The 24,085-nt window shown below is 39.1% G+C and overlaps 1 protein-coding gene across 2 annotated transcripts in view; it reads left to right on the top strand.

Annotated features, from left to right (window-relative positions):
- The first annotated feature begins 387 nt into the window (after positions 1–387).
- Positions 388–24,085, top strand: part of LOC121720490 (collagen alpha-6(VI) chain-like) — a 32,394-nt gene continuing 8,696 nt past the window's right edge. For both annotated transcript variants that reach the window (XM_042106625.1, XM_042106626.1), the window contains exons 1-33: positions 388–823; positions 1,496–1,589; positions 1,801–2,409; positions 2,719–3,279; positions 3,432–4,124; positions 5,275–5,838; positions 5,974–6,522; positions 6,865–7,446; positions 9,180–9,758; positions 10,794–11,152; positions 14,162–14,240; positions 14,743–14,903; positions 15,008–15,100; positions 15,236–15,289; positions 15,514–15,585; positions 15,711–15,737; positions 16,094–16,138; positions 16,419–16,472; positions 17,172–17,234; positions 17,902–17,967; positions 18,101–18,154; positions 18,264–18,299; positions 18,696–18,758; positions 18,972–19,034; positions 19,645–19,707; positions 21,565–21,627; positions 22,361–22,411; positions 22,558–22,593; positions 23,129–23,191; positions 23,444–23,506; positions 23,676–23,708; positions 23,827–23,863; positions 24,013–24,024. In XM_042106625.1, the coding sequence (XP_041962559.1) occupies positions 1,517–1,589; positions 1,801–2,409; positions 2,719–3,279; positions 3,432–4,124; positions 5,275–5,838; positions 5,974–6,522; positions 6,865–7,446; positions 9,180–9,758; positions 10,794–11,152; positions 14,162–14,240; positions 14,743–14,903; positions 15,008–15,100; positions 15,236–15,289; positions 15,514–15,585; positions 15,711–15,737; positions 16,094–16,138; positions 16,419–16,472; positions 17,172–17,234; positions 17,902–17,967; positions 18,101–18,154; positions 18,264–18,299; positions 18,696–18,758; positions 18,972–19,034; positions 19,645–19,707; positions 21,565–21,627; positions 22,361–22,411; positions 22,558–22,593; positions 23,129–23,191; positions 23,444–23,506; positions 23,676–23,708; positions 23,827–23,863; positions 24,013–24,024 (5,920 nt within the window). In that variant the 5' untranslated portion in view covers positions 388–823; positions 1,496–1,516. The remainder of the gene's footprint in view (positions 824–1,495; positions 1,590–1,800; positions 2,410–2,718; positions 3,280–3,431; positions 4,125–5,274; positions 5,839–5,973; positions 6,523–6,864; positions 7,447–9,179; positions 9,759–10,793; positions 11,153–14,161; positions 14,241–14,742; positions 14,904–15,007; positions 15,101–15,235; positions 15,290–15,513; positions 15,586–15,710; positions 15,738–16,093; positions 16,139–16,418; positions 16,473–17,171; positions 17,235–17,901; positions 17,968–18,100; positions 18,155–18,263; positions 18,300–18,695; positions 18,759–18,971; positions 19,035–19,644; positions 19,708–21,564; positions 21,628–22,360; positions 22,412–22,557; positions 22,594–23,128; positions 23,192–23,443; positions 23,507–23,675; positions 23,709–23,826; positions 23,864–24,012; positions 24,025–24,085) is intronic.

The raw sequence follows: 24,085 nt of genomic DNA on the forward strand, positions 1-24,085 counted from the left end.
TCAGGTTTACTCAAGAGACCAGTTGCACTTTGTCAGTTGATTCTCTAAGCGTGTAAGACACTCTGCCTCAGCTGTGTTATTACAACCACAGTCTCTCCCATTACTTAATCTATAACAGTTTACTTTGTTAGGATGTTGTAAAGAAACATTGTATGTGTGGCATTACAGTGGAGCATTCCATTTGCCTTTGGTAGGATCATTGTGTCTATACTGACAGCTAGAAATGGCAGGATCTTTAGCTGAACCCCATGGATCACAAATATTTACCACAAACGTTACATGTCAATTGTTTAATGTTTAAACAGCTTACAATTACTCCAATGTCCTAATCAAACACAACAACTGGTGTTATTGGATGAATATCTGATATCAAATATCATACACATTTAAGTACTCACATGAATCAGACCTCAAACCTTTCTAAGCAATGAAAAAACATTTGTTATCACATGCAAACGCAACATTTAGATGAATTTTATGCCACATGTTTACCTTGTCTTTGTTTATATGGAGCTTTATCTGTTTGCATTAAGTACATTTTTGCAGTAGAGTGTATACCAGAGCTGTGTGTATACAGAATTATGTGTGTGTGTTGGGGGTGCGGGGTGGGGAGGGTCAACACAAGGGAAAATGTGAGTCTTCAAGTACTCAAGGACATGTGTGTGCAGAAAGAAAAGAAAAGAAAAGAAAAAGGCTGAGCTGCAAGTGGAGTAGGCGTGTGGTGGGGTTGGAAGCTCCCTCACCAATCCATGAGAGCAGCACATCATCTCAGGCTGTGGAACTGGATGGGCGAACTCTTCTCTTCCATTAGCACAGCACAGATGTAAGTATGTCTATATTCTTTTTAAAATGACACACACTGTAATGCTGTGGGTTTCTACTGAACACGGTTGTGTTTGTCCCTCTCTGGCTTGTAAAGATAAAAGTTGTACTGCTGTGAAGAAAAATATTTCTGCTTGGTCTGGAGTAACTCAAGTGAGTGCTGAGAGCATGGCATATTTCAGTCAATGTTACAGTTGCAAATGTTACATTTGCAAATCTGTACATATTGTCTCATATCATATTTGATCCCATTTTATGTCATTCTTCTCAACTTGTTTATTTCAGCAAAAAGCCTATGTTGCCTATAAGATGTTATATTCCATTATACATTTGGGACAGATATTTTTCTAAAGGTTTTTTGTTTGTCCATCAAAATGCAAATACAAGTCCATTGTTGTGGTCTTCTATACAGAGTGCCATCTTGAAACTCATATTTGTAAATCAATGATTAGAATTGTCTTGCTATGTACTGTATTTGGTCCATGTCTGAGATAAATTCAGCCGGTTAGTAATTATCTTCTTTCTTATTTTATCTTACTATCGTCTCTTATGGTAAATTATCTTCTTATTCTCGTTTTATTTTAGTGTTTGTTTTTCATGCTAAAATGTCTGATTGGACACACAATGTGAAATACTGTTCACCATTTAAATCTTCAAAATGTTTACACTCCAGGACCTCAGAAAGCCCTTGAAAATGACGCTGGCACATATTCTAGTCATCACGCTCATAGGAACATGCGTGTCTTTCTGTGCTGCACAGGAAACAGGTTTGTTCTTATAAACAATTAATCCATCAGCTACAAATATGAAACACCAGGTTTCTGTAACAGAGTTGGCCAAAACACAACATTTGCAAAACACTGTTGACTGCTTACCAATGAATAAATTACATTTCAAAGCTGAAGCGAAGTTAAGTTTAACTCACTGTTGATTTTCAGATAATCACTAAACCTTTTTCTTTTGTCTTTGTGCTACCAGTATGCACACAGGAGGCTGGGGCTGACATTGTGTTTCTGGTCGATGGCTCCTGGAGTATTGGAAAGGAGAACTTCCAGCGGATCCGAGATTTTCTCTACACTCTAATTGACAGTTTTAGTGTCAGTCCCAATCAAGTCCGCATTGGCTTGGCTCAGTTCAGCCAGGACCCAAGGACGGAGTTCCTGCTGAACACGTATCAAGACAAACAAGACATTCTCTCATACATCAGAAAATTGCCTTATAAGGGTGGTGGCACTATGACTGGCTTGGGACTAGATTTCATTCTTAAGGAGCAATTTACTGAGCAAGCAGGGAGTCGAGCAAGACAGGGGGTACCGCAGATTGCCATTGTCATCACAGACGGTGAGTCACAAGATGACGTGGAGCCACACGCGGATGACTTGAGGCGTCGTGGAATCATACTGTATGCTATCGGGATAAAAGATGCAGATGCGGAACAGTTGAGAAAGATTGGCAACGAGCCCCATGACCAGCATGTGTACAGCGTCTCTGACTTCAGCGCTCTTCAGGGCATCTCTCAGAACATCGTCCAGGTGCTGTGTACCACCGTGGAGGAGGCCAAACGGCAAATCACAGAAGAGTTCCAAGGTTAAGTGAAAAATCTCCACTGTTGCTCTACTTTCAGATTGTCTCTGCATATTTTTATACCATGTTCTTTATACAGAAAAATGCATCACAGGTGAACAGGGGAAACGCCCTTTACTTCAGGACAAAGTTATTTTCCATATGTTTTTTGTCAGTTTTGACAGTGAATTTGCATGCTTGCAGTTCTATGCACAGTTGAATGTATTATTGTAACATATTTCATTTACTGGGAGGTACAATTACCAATTGCAGACATCTTACTACTCACCATGTGAATATATTCCAGTGATATGTTTTTTTTTTTCATTTCAGAGTTTGCTGATGTCTTTTTTCTGGTGGACAGTTCAATGAAGCCTCCACAGTTCCAGTTGATGAGGACGATACTTACTCGCCTGGCCAACCAACTCAATGTGAATATCGATCAAAATCGCATGGGACTGGCACAGTTCAGTGATGACACTAAAGTAGAATTTCTTCTGAATGGCTACAAGACCAAAGAAGAGATCCTCGCCCACCTAAAACGTTTCAGACTGAAAAGCGGTGGAGCACGGAACATCGGCGCAGCTTTGGAATACACCCGCACTCATTTGCTCACCCCAAAGGCTGGAGCCCGTCTGTACCCAGGCTTTAGACAGTACCTGATACTGATGTCGTCGGGGAAATCAGATGACAGTGTGTTGAGACAGTCACAGATTTTTGAAGACCAAAGTATAAATGTGATCACTGTCGGGGTTGGTAACGCTGACCTTGAGGAAATGCAGATCATTGCCACAGATCCCTCAATGTCCAAAACTGTGGAAAAAACTGTTGGGCAGACACCACAGGATATTAAGAATATAATTGAATCTATGGACACTTTCAGTGTAACTGATGGTAACTATTTCCGGTATATCATTATCATATATTTTCTCTGTTGATTCTAATAACCTACCATATTCATAGCAAGATACATTTCCTAGTTTTATATTCATTATTATTGACCATCGCCTTGTAACAACACATTTCCATGATCATCTCTTTTACAGAATGTCTCTCAGCCACTGTGGCAGACATTGTATTCATTGTGGACCAATCCAGCACTGCAGGAAGTGAACAATTTAATCTTGTGCGTAACTTCCTTTTCCGCATTGTAGCTGGTCTGGACATCGGTTCTGATAAAGTGAGAGTGGGTGTGGTTCTATACAGCGATACACCCAAAGCTGAGATGTACTTGAATACTTATAACAGTAAACAGGACATTCTCTATCACATCAGGAGACTTCCATATAAAAACAGTGCAACTGCAAATACAGGAGAGGCACTAGAATTTGTAAAAAATGATGTGTTTACCCAAAGAAGAGGCAGCAGACACCAATATGGGGTTCCTCAGACGGCTGTTGTCATCACAACAGGAAATTCTACCGATGACGTCAGCCAGGGAGCAAGGAAGTTACGATTGTCGGGGGTCAAAATCTTCACTGTGGGAGGGGTAAATTCCAACAGGACGGCATTACTGCAGATTGCCTCAGATCCTTCTCGGACCTTTGTCTTCACTGTTGAAGATCTTGCGAACCTCAACACAATACAGAGGAATCTAAGAGCAACTATTTGCCATGAAACCGAGCAAAGAGACCATCCTGTCCAGCTCGTCACAGCTGGGGCCCCAGACTCTCGAAGTTCTGGGATTCCTTTCCGAGGTGCTGGGATTCCTTTTCTCAGATCAGCCATCTTGAAACAAGGTAGATATGAACAGCCAACTATAATAAAACTGCAATGCTTGGATTAGCTTTTTTACAAAAGCTTAATATTCTGAAATAATTTAGCAATGCACTATGAGCAAAAATCATAGGCGTAGTTTGACATTTGTGCATGGTTTGTATATTATAGTATTGTTTATTTTCATTAGGCTATTGATTGAATTGACATTATTGTTGTTTATTATTGCTATTCTCCTTAAAGGATAATTCCGGTATTTAGCACTTTGAGTCCCTTTTCTGGTTTGTTTTGGATGTACTAGAGTGGTGGACACAGACATTTTTACGATTGGTCCTGTCTCTGACTTTTTGACTCGCTTAGAATCACCTTTGACTGCTTCAGAGTGGCAGGCATACACAAACATGTCCTAAAAACAACCCTTAACGTTCGTTTTCAAAACTGTGTATCTCATCAAGTGGTTAGTGGTGTTCGTTGATGATTAAAAACAAATATATATCGGCGCAATGTATAAGTAAGTATAAGTATATATATTCTTTTGATCCCGTGAGGGAAATTGGTCTCTGCATTTATCCCAATCCGTGAATTAGTGAAACACACTCAGTATTGACAGTATCGACATAAGAGTGACATGATACTGTCATGAACGTGTCATAAACAAGTTATAAACGTATGACATAACACGTCTGTTATTAAGTGACATTCGGTTTTTGTCACAACAAGTTAGGGTTAGGATTAGGGGTAGGGTTAGAGTTAGGCTTAGGTTTAGGGTTAAGGTTGGGATTAGGGTTAGGGTTTGGGTTCATGTGTCATGACAGTGTCATGTTTTATTTTTTAATGCCTTATACAGCTGTGTTCTTCCAGGTCTCTGACAGTCCCTACTAGCCAATGCAGTGTACAGTATGGACAAGTGTAATGAGCAACACTTGTAATGGCATTGAACCTAGTCAGTGGCTTAAAAAGCAGTTTAATTTGATGTGACAACATGCCAATAAGATTGCACTGTAGTGCTGTTTAACCAGTATTAACATACTAGCTAAAAACTCCTTGTTTTTTGAATGCTTGGACCCTAAAAAGATCTGAAAATAAGCCGTGCATAGCATTGATCACAAGATTCATTTTTCAAGTTGTATGATTCCTATGTAACAAAAAGTGTTGTCCCTTTTCCCCTCCTAGGTTGTCGGAAAACTGAAGAAGCAGATATTTATTTCTTAATTGATGAATCTGGGAGCATCTACGAAAAGGAATTTCAGATGATGAAAAAGTTTATTTTGGAGTTTTTGCTCACATTCCATATTGGACCTAACCAGGTCCGTGTAGGTCTAGTGAAATTTGCTAATGAGCCCATACCTGAGTTTGACCTGACAGAAACCAAAGACAGGGCTGCCCTTGACAAAGCTGTGGATAAGGTTTATCTGGATGGAGGTGGTACAAACATAGGATTGGCATTGAAGTATATGGAGCCCCGATTTCAAGCAGCTGTTGCGAATCGACCAGGTCCTGACATTCCCCGGATCTTGATTTTAATCACCGATGGGAAGTCGGATGATCCCGTGGAAGAACCTGCAAAGGTACTGCGAGAACAAGGAGTCATAATCTACACAATAGGAGTCAGGGGTGCAGATGAAAAACAGCTGGAAGATATTTCTGGTGATCCTCTGAATGTTTTTCCAGTCAATGATTTTGATGGTTTATTCCGAATCAAAGATCGCATTGTTCAAAACATGTGTTCCAAAGCAGGTGAGAATATGCGTGCCATGTGTAATATTTAGAATTTTTGTATGTATTGCATTAACTGATGAAGGAAGCATTTTCATGTGTGTACATCTGTCTTTCAAGAATTTTCGCTCAGATATACAACTGTTTCCTTCACAGCGTGCAAGGATATGAAGGCAGATGTTCTCATGCTGGTAGAGAGTTCAAGCCTAGTTGTGCCAGCAGAGTTTCTGAGGATTAAATTCTTCATCGAGTCTCTCATGAAACAGTCAGTGATTGGACCGGATGCACTGCATATGGGTATAGTAGAGTATAGTACACAGCCACATACAGTATTTCCTCTCAGCTATGAGGAAGCCGAGATGCACAAGAAAATTGCAGACATGCCTCACTTGGGCGGTGGCACTGAGACTGGCAAAGCCCTTCAGTATGTTTCCCAGTTCTTTGATAGGTCAATGGGCGGTCGTCCTGGAGTCCTACAAATCCTGATTGTCATATCTGAAGGGAAGTCACAGGATGACGTCGCTGATGCTGCTAGCATGCTGAAGCGGAAGGGGGTCATCATCTATGCCATTGGCATTGGCAGTGCAAACAAAAATCAAATGGACACCATTGGCACCCATGTTTTTCTCAGGAGGAATCTTGCTCCAGAGGAGCTGCAGTCAGTATCACAGGATATCATGTTTGATATCTGTCATTTTAAGCAAGGTTCGTGATTTCAGTTCAAATTGTTTTTCCTGAAGTGGTTAAGGGTGGGAGTCGGACTCAAAGATGTGTTGTGTTGGTCTGTGTTAGCAACGTTGTCTCAGTACTGCTGTTTTGCTGTATCTTAGGTCAGCTATTTCAATCATTACTCATCCCTGCTCAGAAGCTGTTATTTAAGGTTGCCAAAAGTACAAAGCAAGATTTCCACTCTGAGGTTCCATTTCATTGTATTAGTAGACACTGAGAGAGTAGTCCAGATACCTACATCTTGACATGTTTACTTGAAATGTGAAATTGAAATAAAGTTCTGTGCTAATGATCTTCTTTTGATTTCCCTTTCCCCAGGATGTGACATCGACTTCGCAGACATAATCTTTCTTGTAGATGGTTCACAGAGTGTCAGTTATGAACAGTTTCAGATTATGAAACACCTCATGTCATCCATTGTGAACAGCTCTTCTGTTGGAGAAAACGCTGTGCGCATTGGAGGCATTGTTTACTCCACTGAACCAGAAATCAAGTTTGCCTTGAATGAATATAATACCAATAAGGAGCTGAGACAAGTCATATCAGAACTGAAGCCTTTGGGTGGTGACACTTACACAAGCAAAGCACTGAGTTACTCTCTAGACTACTTCAGTGAATTCAGTGGTGGCAGAAATGAACTGGTGCACAAGTTTCTCATAGTTATGACCAATGGAGAGGCAAGAGATGCTGGGGAATTGAAAAATACTGCTGCTAAGCTGCGTGAAAAAGGAATCAGGATATTTGGTATTGGAGTACAGCAGGATGAAAATAAACAACTACCAAATCAGCTGCTTACAATGGCCGATGACCCCAACAGAGTGTTCTATGTGGATAATTTGAATGCCTTGGGAACAGCAGACAGAAACATTTCTGAAGAGATCTGCAAAGATGAAAAACTTGGTAAGATTTGTCCTCATACTTTGATGAGAATGAATCCAGCCAGCATTAAATCACTGAGATGCAGATTGTTTTCAGTTAGATGCATAGGAATTCAACTGTAAAAGCTTTTATTCACTGGACGTAATGATGTGTTATGTTCAAATGGCAATGCACAGCAAACGTCTATAGCATTAAACAAATGGGATGTGATAAATAATAACTTTACTATAGCAATCAATGAGACTAATTGTCATATTGCTATGCTAAGAGGTAAGGCCTGTACTATACAACAATGTAAATGTAAATCAGGTTTATAGGCCAAGTATACTTGCGTATACAAGGAATTTGGTCTCTGCATATCCCATCTGTGAATTTGTGAACACACAGAGCACACAGTGAACACACAGTGAGGTGAAGCACACACTAACCTGGAGCAGTGAGCTGCCTTGCTACATCGGCACTCGGGGAGCAGTGAGGGGTTAGGTGCCTTGCTCAAGGTCACTTCAGCCGTGGATGTGGACATGGGAGAGCAGTGCTCAACCATTTCCCCCGCCCACATTTTCCCTACTGGTCGGGGATCGAACCGGCAACCCTTCGGTTCCAAGTCCGAAACCTTAACCAGTAGGCCACGGCTGCAAAAAGCATTATTCACATTATAACATGTTTTGAAATATGTTGGATCTTGAGCAAAATTACGGTACCACTTTATAATAAGGTTTATTAACAAACCATTTACAAGGTATTACTAAATGGTTAGTTAGATCATGTTATTGGATTACTTATAAGTAGTTTATAAAAATTATATTGTAATATAAAAATATTGTAAAAGCTTAATAAACCACTCAAAAGTTATTGACAAGTGGTTAGTTATATTCATTAGCCATTAGGTAACACTAATAGATTACTTAGCCTACAGATAATTCATAAGATACATAAAAGTATTGTTTGCCATGTTTAATTGTACATAACACACATGTTTATTAATGGTAAGCCCATAATACATAGTTAAAAGTAGAAAAAATGCAAATGTATAAACAAATTGTCAATTATTTACAAATGGAGGTAGGTGATTAGTCTTGGGCTAAGGCAACAGGACAGCAATTTCTCAGGGGTTCAAATTAAGATTACGAAAAAATGGCCAAAATCATTAAGGGTTACTATCATACATTTTTGGGTATTCCTTTCTAGTCTTTTTTCATCCTGCATAACCTCCGTCATGATTCTGAAGTGAACAGATCTAAATATTCTATTTAATAAATTTCCACCATCTTAGTATTGTGTGCATTTGTATTCTTAATTTTGATATTAATAAAATATTATTAAAATATTATTTTACTACTTCATCAAAATATTGTGATTAATGTGATTTGTGTACAGTATGCAGGTTACATTTCAGGAAAACTTTGTTAGATGAATCATGGAACATTGAGTCATTGATGTAGAAGAAGAGTCATTGTAAACATGCTAGGAAGCATATAAGCACCTTTTTAAAATGTATTTATTTTATTATTTTTTTTGTTCAGATTTTTTGAGGAAAATAAGATAAATAATTTATCAGTTTAAATTTTAAAAAATTCAGAAGTTGAGTTGAAAATTATCAACCAAAATCAAGGTGATTAGGTGTCAAGGTGATATCTGTAGAGTATAATTATTGTCCTTAGGGAAATTGCGGAATGATTTGCCATCTTTTATTTTATTACATTTTCTTTAATAATCAAGAGCCAACTCTGTCTCTTTCTCTTGTTCCCCTTCAGAATGTAATATGGATTTGGTGATGCTTATTGATGGGTCTGACAGCATTGACAACCAGAACTTCACACTCATGAAGAACTTTATGAAGGATTTGGTGGAGAGTCTTCGAATAGGTCCAAACTTTACCCAGGTTGGTGTGGTCCAGTTCTGCCGCAAAGAGGAAGACATCCGAACAGAATTCCACCTCAATACCTATAACAATGCTAATGACATAAGGGAGAACATTGGATCTATCACACAAATAAAAGAAGGCAATTCAATTGCAGCTGGGCTGGATTTCGTCAGGAAGTATTCTTTTCTGCCTGAACATGGAGGTCGAAAGGGTGTCCCTCAAGTTTTATTATTATTAACGGATGGAGTCACAGATGAGAAAAATGCCCCAGAGATTGCAGATAAGCTCAGAATGATGAAAATAAATATTGAAGTCATTGGAGTTGGCCGAATAGACAGTGATCAGCTCCATAAAATACAGGCAAATGGACGCAAACCACTTACTCTAAGTAGCTTTACAGAACTCCACCGTCACTTGGGAGAAGTGTTGAAGATATTGTGTGAAAAAAAGCAGAGTCATCTGGAAGCTGGTTAGTAACGCTATGACTGCTTTTACGATTTTGATCAGTTAATTGGTAACACTTTACAATAAGGGTACACAATTAAGCATTACTTAAGTTAGTTAAGTATTAACAAATAGTTAAGTATTAACAAAACACTCAATTCATCATTATTAAGTATGTTTTCAACATTACTTAAGGATTAACAAATATCCTTTTCCTCATTAACAGAGTTTTTTTAGTATGTGTTTTCAGTGTGTTTTCCTTTGTTATAATGATGAATTCTTAATGTGTATTGAACTCATGATGAATTCATAAGGTACAAATCGTAAACTAATTCATAATTCCTTATGTTTACATACTGAACACATGATGAATTCATAATGAGCTAGATTAGGTCAATGTTACTTTAGGTAAATTACCTCACTTATTTCATTGGCAATGCAATGTTATTTAGACTTCATCATATAGTACTTTTACTATATGAAATCTCTTTAACAACCTTAATGTTTTTTTTCCTTGAGCTAATCATTAGGTAATGTGTAACCTAGATTAAAATAGCTTAATTTAATGTTAATAAAAATAAAATATATGCAGACAAATGGATATTCGGTATTTTTCATAATATTAGTTCATAGTTCAACCAGGTTAAATAACTGTTGACAGTTTCTGGTATTGGTAAATGATGTCAATGGAAACATTATATGACTGATCAGGTTTATACCGATTCAATCTTTCAAAACACATTGAGGGATAAAAATGTCAATGTTATAATGTTAAGGATCATTATTAAGCCTTAGTTGAAGCGGAATGATGGTTCCGTTGTAATAATATTTGAACACAAGCTGTAACTCCTTTTTCTAACTTATTCCAACTGCCAAATTCACAGTAGTGCCAGCACACACACTTAAAAAGATACTTAGGCTGCAGCCAGCTAGATGAACAGGTGGCATGGCAGTTGGTAATTTGAGTGCTCAGCTTTTACATGCCAGCACACCCCTAGAATGTATATCAAATAGACAAAATGACTTCCCAACATTAACTGAGTTTCTGTATTGTTTGTAGGATGTACTGTGGACATTGCTGTTGGATTTGATATCACCAGAAGGCCGAGTAAACCCACTCTCTTCAGTGGACAGGGCCAGTTGAAGCAGAGACTGCCTAAGATAATCAGAGACATATCATCTCTGGATGGCATATGCTGTGCTCCTCCTAATAACATTGTTAATCCAAGGATCGCCTTCCGTCTGGTGGATCAAAAGGGGAAGATGCTGGAATTTTTTGACTTTACCCAGTACAACCCCGACAACCCCGATATTGACAAAATAGTGACAAATTTAGCAATAGGCGAGGACACCTTTTTCAACAAACAGCTGCTGGAGTCTTTTGAGAAACTCTTCAGACCAAGGCAGGCAGAAATAAAGGTGAGTATCTGTTTACAATCTGTAAGAGAACATATAACAGATCTACCAAACGGAACAGTGTCATCAAGCTACAAAACCCGTACACAGAAGTCCTGTTATGCCTATTATGAATTTATTTCACGGCAATCCAGACTTTTTTCATCTGTGGTCCCCTGATGTTGGTACAATCTGCCAAGCTCCATCAGAGCAGTGGTGTCCCCTCTCCATCTTCAAAAAAAAACTCTTGAAGACACAACTCTTCCAAGAATACCTCCTCTTAGCACTTCTGACAAACTCAGACACCTCTTCCCACCTCACTTCACTTCCCTCTCTTCTCTGTCTCATCTTCTACCACTTCTCCTCCTCTATACTTCTATTAGAATATGGCACTCCTATCAAAGTCAAAAGTCAAAGTCAGTCAAAGTCTGCTTTATTGTCAATTTCTTCACATGTCAAGACATACAAAGAGATTGAAATTACGTTTCTCACTATCCCACGGTGGAGACAATACATCATTTTACCAATTAATTCCACAGACAAACATAACATTCAAGTAAACAATAAAAAGTAAATAAGAAGGCACATACAATGAATAAATAAGAGCAGCAAAATTGGGTTCAAATTGTGCAATTGTGCATAGACAGTCAATATAGTAGTGCAGGCCAATAAATCCTATCCTCTAGTACTAGCATAACTCTTAGCTGTATTCTCCTCTGCACTGTAGTTAAACATTATTCTTACGCTGTAGCTGTAACCCTGTAGTATAAAAAGTTTAAATGTTGAAATCCTAATGTAACCAGAAGGGGCGCTACTGAGCGCAAAACACCTTTTGACCTCTTAAATGCCTTAATGCAGGCTGTTCGTGTGAAGGAACAATTGGGGCTGATGTAATCAAAAGTAGAAAATGTATTAAATAATTGAGGCAATACATACAATAAATAGTAGCCGCTCAGGCATGAAGCAACAATCTGTAGTTGGACAGTCAATAAATAGGCTAAGTATCAAACAAGCGTGGTACAATATTCACAGGTGATCACTTCAAAACAAAATAAATTTCCATAAAGGAAATAATAATACTAATAGATTTTACACCGTATATTGCACACAATATTCACTGCACACAAGTTTAGATAAATATTTGTACACACTGATAGTTATTTGATTCTGCACCGCACACATTCAGCACTGCAAACAAGGACTGTCCTCAGACAAATATATTGCACATAGCCCTAAGCGGTTAAATAGACAAACACAGACAAACATGGACACACAAACCAACACACTCACACACGCATACTGTACACACACAGAGCTAGCACAAACAGACGAGCAACAGGAGTTCCTGCGCTGGGCCACGTAGTGGCTCACCTATGGTCTGTAGGCCCAAAGCTGCGCAAAGTCGAGCCGATTAAAATGCTGAATGCTGAAGTTTGCCCCACCAAACTCAAAAAGAAAACATAAACAAATTAACGAAAGAAAAACAGTGGCTGTGACTCCTAAAATGGTCCTCCTCAGGACTGGAGAGACGCGCGTTCACCGGCCGTCCATCAGTCAGTGGCTGACGCTTTGTTTGGGCTACAATGCAAACACAATAGCCAGCCAAGTCAGGCAGTCATCTAGCAAAATTATAAGGCGGCAGCAAGGACAAGACTGAGTCAGGGAACTTACATTGAGACCGGTGTAGTTAAAGGTTGGTGAAACTTTCCCATGAAGTTGTAACAATGCAGCGCAGGAGGGTTTAACGCGAGTGCCCGTGCTTCTGTAGGAAGGATTAAATGCGAGCGTCGGTGGCTCAGTGCAGTATCTGCCAACAAACAAGGGCAGCGGTAAGGGTCAACGATACAACAAACATCCGATGGTTAGCCATGGCGAGAGATAAGTCACAACTTACATCAACTGCGATCCAGACACTTCCCGTGTTACTCAGAGTTCACCAAGCAAACTCCCAAAAGACAATGTAGGCACGTTGCATACGGTTTAATGATCGATAAGCCCCAAATCTAGCCTAGAAATCTAGACGCACCCTAGCGGCGGCAAATTAATTTGCTCAGCCTGTACGTCTAGTATCAAACCATAGGGATTTCTATTGGCTGACGCCGTGGATGTCATCCAATCACAGCTCTCTATTTTGTTAGAGCGTCTTAAGGCGGGCTTAACAGGATAACGACAGTCCTGCAACGGTGAACAACAAGGAAGGTGGCTATGGCGAACGAAGAGCGGTTGTTTGAATCGGCCTTGGCGTCAACTTTGGAGGAGTTGGACTTGTGCTTTTCTTTGAAAGTTGAGCAACACAATGCACTTAAGTCATTCCTTTCGAAGAAGGATGTATTTGCCGTTTTGCCGACCGGATACGGATATGGTCGTAGCGCTGGCCTATTGCATGCCTAGGCAGTTTGAAAGACAATTCTCTGCCCGCCCCTTGGATTAAGCGAGGTGAATGGTTCGGTTCCAGACTATACATTTCAATGATATAGGATGGCCCGCCAGGCTACCCCAAATCACTACAAAACAAACAAACGTGAAATCAACCATGTGAAATTACAACACGGGAAAGATGAGCGCTTAGAAGAAATTAACTTACCCTCACGTTTTCGCACTACCGACGCACAACCTTCCGACTTCACGGCCGCACAACAAACACAACCTCCCAGCTCCACTGCACCACCAACAAAGCAATCTTTGGCAGGCTCCCGCCACCATTTGAAATGACATGCCACCTGTGCCACCTAATTACACTCGGCACGCGATTGGCTTGCGTCGCCAGACACCAAGTGGCACTTCCTACTCAACACCATACTCTACCCACTACACTAATAACTTCAATTGTATTGTATTGCTGTCTGTAGTGTAGTTCTGTAGCTTAAATCTAAAAAATGCTTAAATGTTAATCGCTAAATGTTATTCCATTGCTGTAAGTCGCTTTGGACAAATGCATCCACCAAATGTACAATGTACATATACTTTATAATAATGTATATTTATAATAAATATTGTATTGTATTGTATATTTTTCTATGTTTCCTGTTTCAGGCACTGATCATTTTCTCAGATGGACTTGATAACTCAGTGGAGATGCTGAAAAGTGAATCAGACAGGCTAAGGAAAAGTGGTAGGATATCAGGACATATTTGGGAATTCGTAGCGATAACACATAAAGTAAACAATGGCACCATGCATTTAAAACATCACAACATTTTCCATCTGTTTATTGGCCTGTGGAACAGCCTCCCAACATTTTTGCAAACACTGAACTTGCACTTGCCGCAGAGTTTTCAGCATATATGTATGACTTCCAGAAGTATCCAGAAAATTGCATTGTATCTTCTGATTGCTTGTTGATGTTTATTGGGAAATAAGAAACATGAAGGAACCCACACTCAAATAGGAGTGCTGGCCAGGATAATATCATAAAGAAAGAATAGCCACAAATGAATTTCTGTTTTTCTCTGTTCACGACCAGTGTTGATGAAGGTTGTTGCCTAAATATTGTATGTGAAGAGAAAGGAATGTGCAGTTACTCTCTCTTTATTAATGGGTAACGCAAACAGCTTCATCAATTGGAAAAGTAAGGAACTGCAAAAGGAACTTCACCTTAATCTTTTGCTCTACAGGAATAGATACGCTGTTGGTGGTGGCTTTAGAGGGAACCCAAAACGCTCATGAGCTTCAAATGGTTGAGTTTGGTTTAGCAGGTCCTGGTGAAGTCAACAGGTACAAGCAGCACTTTTCCATTGGGATGGATAACATAGCTAATGCCATAAAGACAAACCTAGTAAGTGAGCTGGCCACTTCACGTTTGCTTCTACCTTCACCTTCTTCACCTTCGAAAAACTTCAGTCATCAGATCATTCAAACCTTTGTTGCTCTGCCCTGCAGGTTTCAGTGGTTCTGAGGAAGTGTTGCAATATAAGTTGCATTTGTGTTGGGCCACCAGGGCCCCCTGGACCCCCAGGGTATCATGGACCGAAGGTGAGGTTCTCACTGTTCTCATGGACAGTTGAGGAAGAAAGCTACAAAATTGACAAGGACGATGTATCAGTCTGATTATCATGGTGTGCTCTGTCTTGTAATTGCATCTAATGTAACTGTATTTGTATTGGACAGGGAATTAAAGGACTCCCAGGATATCCGGGATTCCCTGGAGATGAGGGAAGCAGTGTAAGTATTTGTCAACGACATCTACTTGTAAAAAATGTCATTTTATGCAGCTTTAAATGTTACACATTTTAGAAGAGAAGAGAAGTTTATTTTATATTGTGCCTTTCTCAAACCCAAGGTCGCTTAACATAGTGTATGGAGCTATGTGTTGGGTGTAATCTGATTAAAACTGATTAAATATGAACAACATTTTGATATTTAACGGACTGTCTTGATCTCTGTAGGGAGGCCGAGGACCTCCAGGACTGAATGGAACCAAAGGAGACCAGGGATGCCAAGGGATGAGAGGTATAAAGGTACAGATGCTGTGGATGCTTTTCTACAAAGTCATATGTCAAGCAGGGCCTGATTGCTAGGTAAATCGATATACTGCATGTGTGATCATGAATGACCAGTGCATATATCTGTTTATCTATTTCAGGGTGGAAGAGGCTACAGTGGTGAAAAAGTGAGTAATTGAGATTAACTCTATACACTGTAAAAACAAACAAAACAAATCTAAAAAAAATTAGCCTACTGGCAATACTCTGTTGATTTTGTATTTCTATGGACAATTCCTTTAGTCCTTAAATAAATAACAGTACATATTCTTCATTAGTAGAAATATTTGAATATGTCAAAAATAGTTCCTGCTATTCCCATTTTCCTGGCAGAAAATGTCCAGCGCCATTTCTTACCATTTTACCATTTTTTGTTACTTTTTTTTTAAATTTTGTACTGCCAAATCAGGGCACTGTTCCATGTGGATGTAAAGGGTTCAGGACAATTAGTATCCTAAATATGTTGTTGACATTTGTTTCATAGGGGACACCTGGAGAAGATGGCCTGGATGGTGTGCATGGAGATCAGGTCTGTTATCCCATTTCACTATTGCACCAAAGATCCTTGCTCTGCTTCAACCCTCTCTGATTGCACTGCATCTATAGTAAATGGTAACAACAGAAGTTGATTGCTAAGTTGACAGCTTCTGTACCCAGACAACTATTCACAGAAACTGGTTGCTAAGTTGACAGCACCTGTACCTACTCCCAGTGTTTCCCTGCACTACAGAACAAGAGAGTGAGCTTTCACTGTACTACATGCTGCTGTCAGTATCATAACGTACAAGCTTCCTTTGTATTGCACACAGGGTGATCCTGGAAGTAATGGCACGGCTGGAGAGAGAGGAGATCCTGGCAATCCGGTAACATGATCACATTTCTAATTGGATGATGTGCCTTGCTTGAATGCAGGTTTAGGCCAGGTTGTATAAGATTTAAAAGTAAATATCTATTGACTTGATATCTATTGCCATTATATCTACTGAAGATAACCCGTCCTTGCTTTAAACCCTGTGTTACAATTGTTTAAGGCTGCTGAACAGCATATATATATATATACAGCATATATATATATATATTTGGACAAAAGCGTATCCATAACCATATATTATTATGAACAATAAACCTAATCTCTATACGGGGACCTAAACCCCAAGAGTAAACAGATTAAGAAAGATGAAATTTCTGTTTATCTGGGCGAATAAGAAGTGCAAGGCAACGCACACCCCCTGTGACTACACTGGAAGGGCCATGAAAGGAAAGAAGGGAGAGAAAGTAGAAGTGTGTATCTCCGCTAGTAGCCTCAAACATGGGGTGACAATGTATTAAATGTCCTAGATGGTGATGCAACATTTTTCTTCAGCCCCTTGAATTAAAGCAGAAAGTCTACACATCTTGCTTGTTTTGTTTCTTATCCATTGTGGTGGCGTACAGAGACATAATTAGAAAATGTCTATCAACGGCCAAATACTCATGGATCTCATTGTAGGTATAGAGAAACATGATTTTTTCAGCAGAGTTCTATGCTTATACCTGACCTGCTGTTTGCCTCTGCATTTCAGGGTTATCCAGGCATCAGAGGTGGTCCAGGGACTTATGGCGAGAAAGGATTAAGAGGAGATCCTGTACGTAACTCGTGGAAATATGTGGTGGAAAGTTGGAACTGAAATTTATGTTGTACTATGAATTAGCTCATACAAATAGCCAGACACTTCCAAATAGTCTTAAGCAAACGAACAATTGTGAAGACCCTGTTCATCTGTTTTTAGATAACCATCAGTACGTTGTAGGACAATGTTGTAGGTAGGACAAGTGATGAGAGCATGATTTGCCTTTGACAATTGACTATGACAATATGACCTCAGTGAGGTCAGCCAACTCAGGCACTTTCAAAACAATTTACATTGGGGTTCTTTAGATGTGTAGCCAATTTTATGGCCATAGCTCATTGTAAATCTAATGGAACAGTTCCAAACTAACAGAAATGCAATGCATGTTCATTTGGCAGAGACTAGCATCAAGCTAGGTTTATTATGCTGAATCTAGCTGCAAATGCTGAACAAAGGCAGTTCAAATATGCCTCTCAACAGTTATTTTCCTCTTTAACAGGACTACCGTTCTGTGAACTCTTAGTACTCTGAAGTTCTTTGAAAGAACACAATATTTCACATGACAGACAATATTTCATAAACATGGTATGCATACATCAACATAACTGAATGAGGAGGTGCATCTTAAAAATGCTTGATAATGGCTCATTTCTCTTCATTGTTTACTGAAACATGTCTCTAGGGAGCGCCTGGGAGAGACAACATAATTGAAGGTCCAAAAGGAGACCAAGGCAGCCAGGGAGCACGGGTATGTGAACAGAAATGCTAACCAGTAAACTATAAAACGCATGTGTTGTATTACAGTAAACCTGCTTTCAAATGATTGTGTTTAATAATGCACATCTGGCAAAATACTTCAAAATGCCTGTTCTTTTCCAAAGGGAGAAGCAGGGGAAGATGGCCGTCCTGGAGAGGAGGGATTACCCGGAAATGATGTAAGTGTGTTCTGTTCTCTCATCATTGAATGTTTATTTCTGTTATATTATAACTGTTGCATCACTCTGTTGTGCATTGCTGACTCATTCATTCTATTTTTTTCATAAGGGTCCCAATGGCAGGAGAGGTCAACCAGGGGGGCAGGTACAACTCCGCAGATAGATTATTGATGTTATTAGCAACATTAACAATTCAATGCAACACAGTGCATTTTCACTGCTTTTTGAGTCAATCAGTTTATCATCATTGAACTCATTTTGATCTTGCACAGCTTTGTGACCGACAGACTGGCATATATTGGTTTTTGGTGTGTAAGAACAATAATATACTGTGTGTGTGTGTGTGTATATATAGAGAGAGACAGAGCTATGAATTAGGAATTATTTTTTAAATTGCCATATCTAAATCTTAATTGAAAAATCAGCAATGAAGGTGATCCAGAAAATACAAATACAAAAATGTAAATCCATATAGTATTAGTGTAAAACGTTTGTGTTATGTATTACATGGTTCTTGTCTGATTTCTCTTTTTGACTTCAGGGACGCATAGGAAGTCCAGGTGACTCTGGTATTGAGGGTCCCCCTGGTCCTTCAGGACCTCAGGTAAATGAATAGAGGTCCCACAAGTACTTCTGTATACTTCGGGACTCCGTGCACTTTTTATTCAGGTGCACTTTTGGACATAGAACCTGTTTCACATGACAGACATGTACATTTCACAAACTTGGCGCATGCATAAATAACTGATTGATAGGAAGTATATCTTAAAATGTTATGTGATAAAAGGCTTATTTATTTTTTGTGTCTGTCTTCTAGGGTGCAAGGGGATTACCAGGTTTTGTGGGACCTATAGGTCCTCATGGTTTACCAGGCCCGCAGGTAATTTCTAGAAATCCGTTTGTCAATGTAGACTCAAACATCTCTAAAGCAATGCACATGTCTTATACAGTATGTGTTCTTAGCATCTATTGTATATTTCTGTTTTCAATAATAAAAAGCCTTTAGATGGAGCTAAGCTGGAAAACAGAAAACATAGCATTTCTTGAATGTCTGAAATGGCAAATATATTGAAGAAGACACACATCCAAGATGGCAGCACTGTGTTTGTCTTGTCTGATCTGCTGATCTGCAGTCTTGTCCTGTATGTCTAAATGTTGCGTGTATTATCTCAAGAAACTTTTAATTTTGTTTTATTGTTGTATTGTTGTTGTTGTTGTGTTGTGTGTGTGTGTGTGTGTGTGTGTGTGTGTGTGTGTGTGTGTGTGTGTGTGTGTGTGTGTGTGTTAGTGTATGTGTGTGATGTGACTGTTGTTTATGTACTTCTTTTTACTTTGTCTGCCTCTATTATGTTCACTGTGTACTGCTACCTTGGCCAGGGCTCACTTGTAAATAGATACCTATCTCAATGTGATTTTCTTCCCTGGTTAAGTAATAATAAAAAAAGAATATGGACTTCATCATGTCCACAAAATAATCCTTCTCATTGTAGGGGTTTCCAGGAGTAGAGGGACCAAGAGGATTCAGGGGCCATTCAGGGAACAAAGGACAAAAAGTAAGTGGATAAAGTTAACCTCACTAGTATCCATCCATAACTCAACCTCACCTGGGGTAGACAAGTCTAATTTATTGTTCTTTCATAGGCTACTTTGTCCACTCATATTTTATCCATCCATACTCAGTTTTTGTACTCAGTTTGCCTAATTTTATAATACAAAACCATGTAGAAAGTATTTTTACCCACCTTTGAAGATTTTGAAATTGAACTTGTACTTGTAATAATAGTAAAAAAGTAATAATGATAATGATAATAATAATAGTAATAATATTGTTGTTGTTGTTGTTGGTGGTGTCATTTAAGCAATATGAGTGGGAGTGGTGTGGGTAAAGGATATTGCCTATCGCTGAATTAAAGCCGTGATGATATCCTTAACCAGCTACACAACCACAAGTGTCATATTGCTTTTATACATACAACAGTTCCATTACCAACTAATTTAGTTTAAAGCCACAAAATTGTGTTTTCTATTGTTTATTTTGATTTTTGTTCATTCATCCTCCTCCCACTAACATAGCGAGCCAAGAAACACAACACCAGGCAAGAGCCAAGTTTAGTTAGAGAGGCCATATTGTGCACACAGTAATTTGTATAGCTTACTTAGGCTACTTACTTGCCTGTATGTCTCATATTAAATTGAACATTCACTTACTCTTTATTTACTCCATTTTCTCACTCAAATGTGGCGTTATGAAATTGCTGCTCTCTCGCTACGAATCAATGGAATATTCACATTGAATCATTCAATGCAGAGTGGTTACTTAAGCAATATGGCACGAGTGGAAGAAGAGTTAGTAAAGGATATTCACACGGCTGGGTATCACGGGGGCGGTCCTTGTCATTCCAAGGTGCCATGAATGCACCATATGGTTACTTTTGGTGCATTCATTGAACCTGGGAATGACAAGGACCGCCCCTGTGATTACTTTGTTTTTCTCACAGCGAGTGTTCATGTGCTTTGCCGTCGGAATGTGTGACAAACACGGATGCCACAACAAAGGTTTAAACATACACTCACTAATCCTAAATAAACAACTGCATTTGCTTAAAATATAGTGTAAGATGCTCGTGAAAGAATCATATGCAGCTTTCAAGTGAGACAAACGGCAAAAAGTTCACATTAAAACTGTTGGACATGAAAGGCCACATGGACTACAAACAAACTACAACGTGAGGACAAAAGTGATGACGAGCCCCTAACTGGGCAACTCTGTTAGCAAAATCTAGCTCCAGATTCCGACCTCTGACTCACGCATTACGTGATGTGAATGATGCGGAATGATGATGTTTTCACTGGGGAAAAGTTTTTTTTGATGCCCATGAATGCTAGGTTTGCTCTTGTGTGACGCTAAGTCGCATGCTCATTACGTCATGTTAGCATTGTTTTTAGAAAAAAGTTTATTACTCAGCCGTAAAGTGAGTTACGAGGTTATGACCCCAGTCACACAATGTTGTATTTTTCCGAAAATAGAAAAGGTTCATATAAAGGCTTAAATACCCCTGGAATACCCCTACTCGTGATGACTCATGGAATGCCTCTCGTCCAATCAGAAATTAATAAATAGTTGGACCGGCTCTAACTGTTGCATAATAGCGTTTCATGCAACACAAACAGTGACAAATAACATAAAACAAACTAAATAGTAAAAACCAAACTAAAACACAGAACAGACAAAGAAACATAAGTGAAGCAATGGTTAAAGAATGACATTGGCATCTTGTAGTTTGTATTTTGCTTATTTATTCTCTGTTCATTAGTATGTGAAGCTTGCCTGGGAATCATTTTCTACCAGGGATCAATAATGACGTGTGTGTTCAGGGGCATTAGGGATCAATAATGACGTGTGCTTTCAGGGGCAGCAAGGCGATCCTGGAGTCCATGGAGCCGAGGGATCATTGGGCCCCAGAGGACCCCCGGTTTGTCTGTTTTGCTTATTTGGATTTATTTACAAACAAATATATAGTAATGCTCTTGGGAGACAGTAATCTTGTTCATCAGGCAACATTAATTATGTGAAAGTATATAACTACAATAGTGTATCAAATGAAGATACTACAACTGACAAAATATCCTATTTCACAGTATCGTAACACCCCCAATTATCACCACTTTTGTTCGGAAATTCTAAAACAACAATGTTTTTTAACACTTCAAAATAACATTTGCTAAATGAACCTTACATTTTTCAGTAGCCATAGGTGTGTAGATTTGCAGGGAGCATTTACTGCCTGAAATATCTGATTTTGTTTACCACGCTCTGAGTTATAGTGCTGGCCTGATGGGTCGCCTATTTACGCCATTTCAACAGCACATGAACGGTTAGACCGAGAATTCTCGTCATGAAATTAAAATTCCACTGGAGCTCCAAGAGGATGTGTACACGCAGCCTTACAACACTGTTTACAGCTCTTCGAGTCACGGTACAATGTCATTTTTGGTACATAGCTAATTTAGATACACCTATGGTGTGTGTGCTTGCGTTTCTTTAAGAATCCGCCATCTTGGTTTGTATAGAAAGGGATATTAAGTGACACATACACGCAAGACGGTGGAAATACGGGACCAACGGTAATAGGGGGAGTTCCGATACATGATAATTGATGATATAGTTAGCTTATCTTACTATTACTTACAATTGTATTTTTACAGGGCCTTGATGGTAGGGATGGATATGGACCACCTGGACCAAAAGGACTGAAGGTAATTAACCAGCAGTTTTGGCATTACTATTTAATAAGTCCAAAGGCAGCCAAGCTATAATAGAACACTGGTATGAAGGTATGGCATAATATTGACGTTTTTCAAAATGTTGTCATTCATATAAATATATTTTCTCTTTTCAAAAGGGAGATCCAGGCTTTCCTGGTTATCCTGGATTGCAGGTAAGTCTGACATTAAGGTCTTTTTAGCCTTTCACTCAGCGTATGTTCTGTCTGCACACATTCTTGTCCTATTCTTGACACTGCAACTTGAAATTGCTGACAATATAACGTTTTGCAACGTTACAATGGTTCATTCAATCTGGCCCCCTAATCATCCCCCAGTGAAACTGACTCATTAACTCTAAATACACTTTATTATATTGCGGCAAGCGTAACGCAACGCTCAGACCATAATAAGTTCTATCTCGTTCCTAAGTAACACAAACGGTTCGCCTAAACTGACAATTAAATACGCTCAGATTGCGCTTAAAAAGGTCAACGTTCAGCTTCTTCAACCGTTCCGCTGCCGAACCAGAGAACAATAGGAAACCTGTTGCTTGGCGCAATGGGATCCCCGCCTTATGGTGTCTTGATAATGTGCATATGTTGTTGTTGTTGTTGTTGTTTTTTCTCAGAACACAAGGCAACTGAGCGATTTTGCATCACTTAGATGGCTTTGATTGACTTGTTGATTTTTTTATTTATTGATGTACAGGGTGAGGATGGTGTGAAGGGCCAGTCTGGAGGTCCAGGCCCAAAAGGAAACCAGGGACGAGGAGTGAGTGATGTTATTGATTTGTCCAAATATCTAAAACATATTTAAGTATATTGCAGTAGCACACATAGAAATTATAACGATTTTTATTTGTTTATTTGTCTATAAACAAGCAATAAACAGAGGGCATATGTGGCCATGAACAACATGTTTTGTTGTGTTGTGTTGTGCTGTCCAGAAAGCAAAACTATGCTTTAAACAAATCTTTTTATTTGGCCTACACTTACTGTTGTGTTTATTCTTGGGTAACCTAAGGGAAATGCTGGAAGACCTGGCAGAGAGGGTGATATTGGATTAGTCGGAGAGCCTGGACACCAGGTACTACAAAAAAAAGGCTGCTAAACTGCCTTTCATTGTCTGTAAAGTACTGACATAATAAACTATTCTATTATATTCTATCCCTCACCTCAAACTTGCATTACAATGAATTTCATACCACCGTGGACTGTCCACCAGATAACCATACTTTATGTCTTGGTGTTTTAAGGGCCATAGAGGACCTCCAGGCAATAAAACAGACGTAAGGAGATCTATAAGTTTGTTATATTCACATAATTATGTGCTAGCTTTATTTTAACACTGCTTAGTCAAGAAATATCAAATATAAACTTGCTTGCTTTCTCTTCTTTTTTTTGAAGATTTGCCACCTGCTGCCTTATATTCGTGAGAATTGTGGTGAGTACAATATTATCTATATCACCACAGTATTTTAATCTGTCCATACCTGCTGTTCCTTGTACTATATTAGTTCATGTTTTATAAAAAAATGTATCTAAAAGCTTTTGGTTGATAAATGTTCTTGTTGTATGCTCTCTCCTGAACAGTATGCTGTAATGGTAAGTAGCTACACTTTGTACAGGCCCAAGCGGTATGCTAATGAGTTAAACATATGATAGC

The sequence above is a fragment of the Alosa sapidissima genome, chromosome 10, assembly GCF_018492685.1.
Source record: "Alosa sapidissima isolate fAloSap1 chromosome 10, fAloSap1.pri, whole genome shotgun sequence".
NCBI lineage: Eukaryota > Metazoa > Chordata > Actinopteri > Clupeiformes > Clupeidae > Alosa > Alosa sapidissima.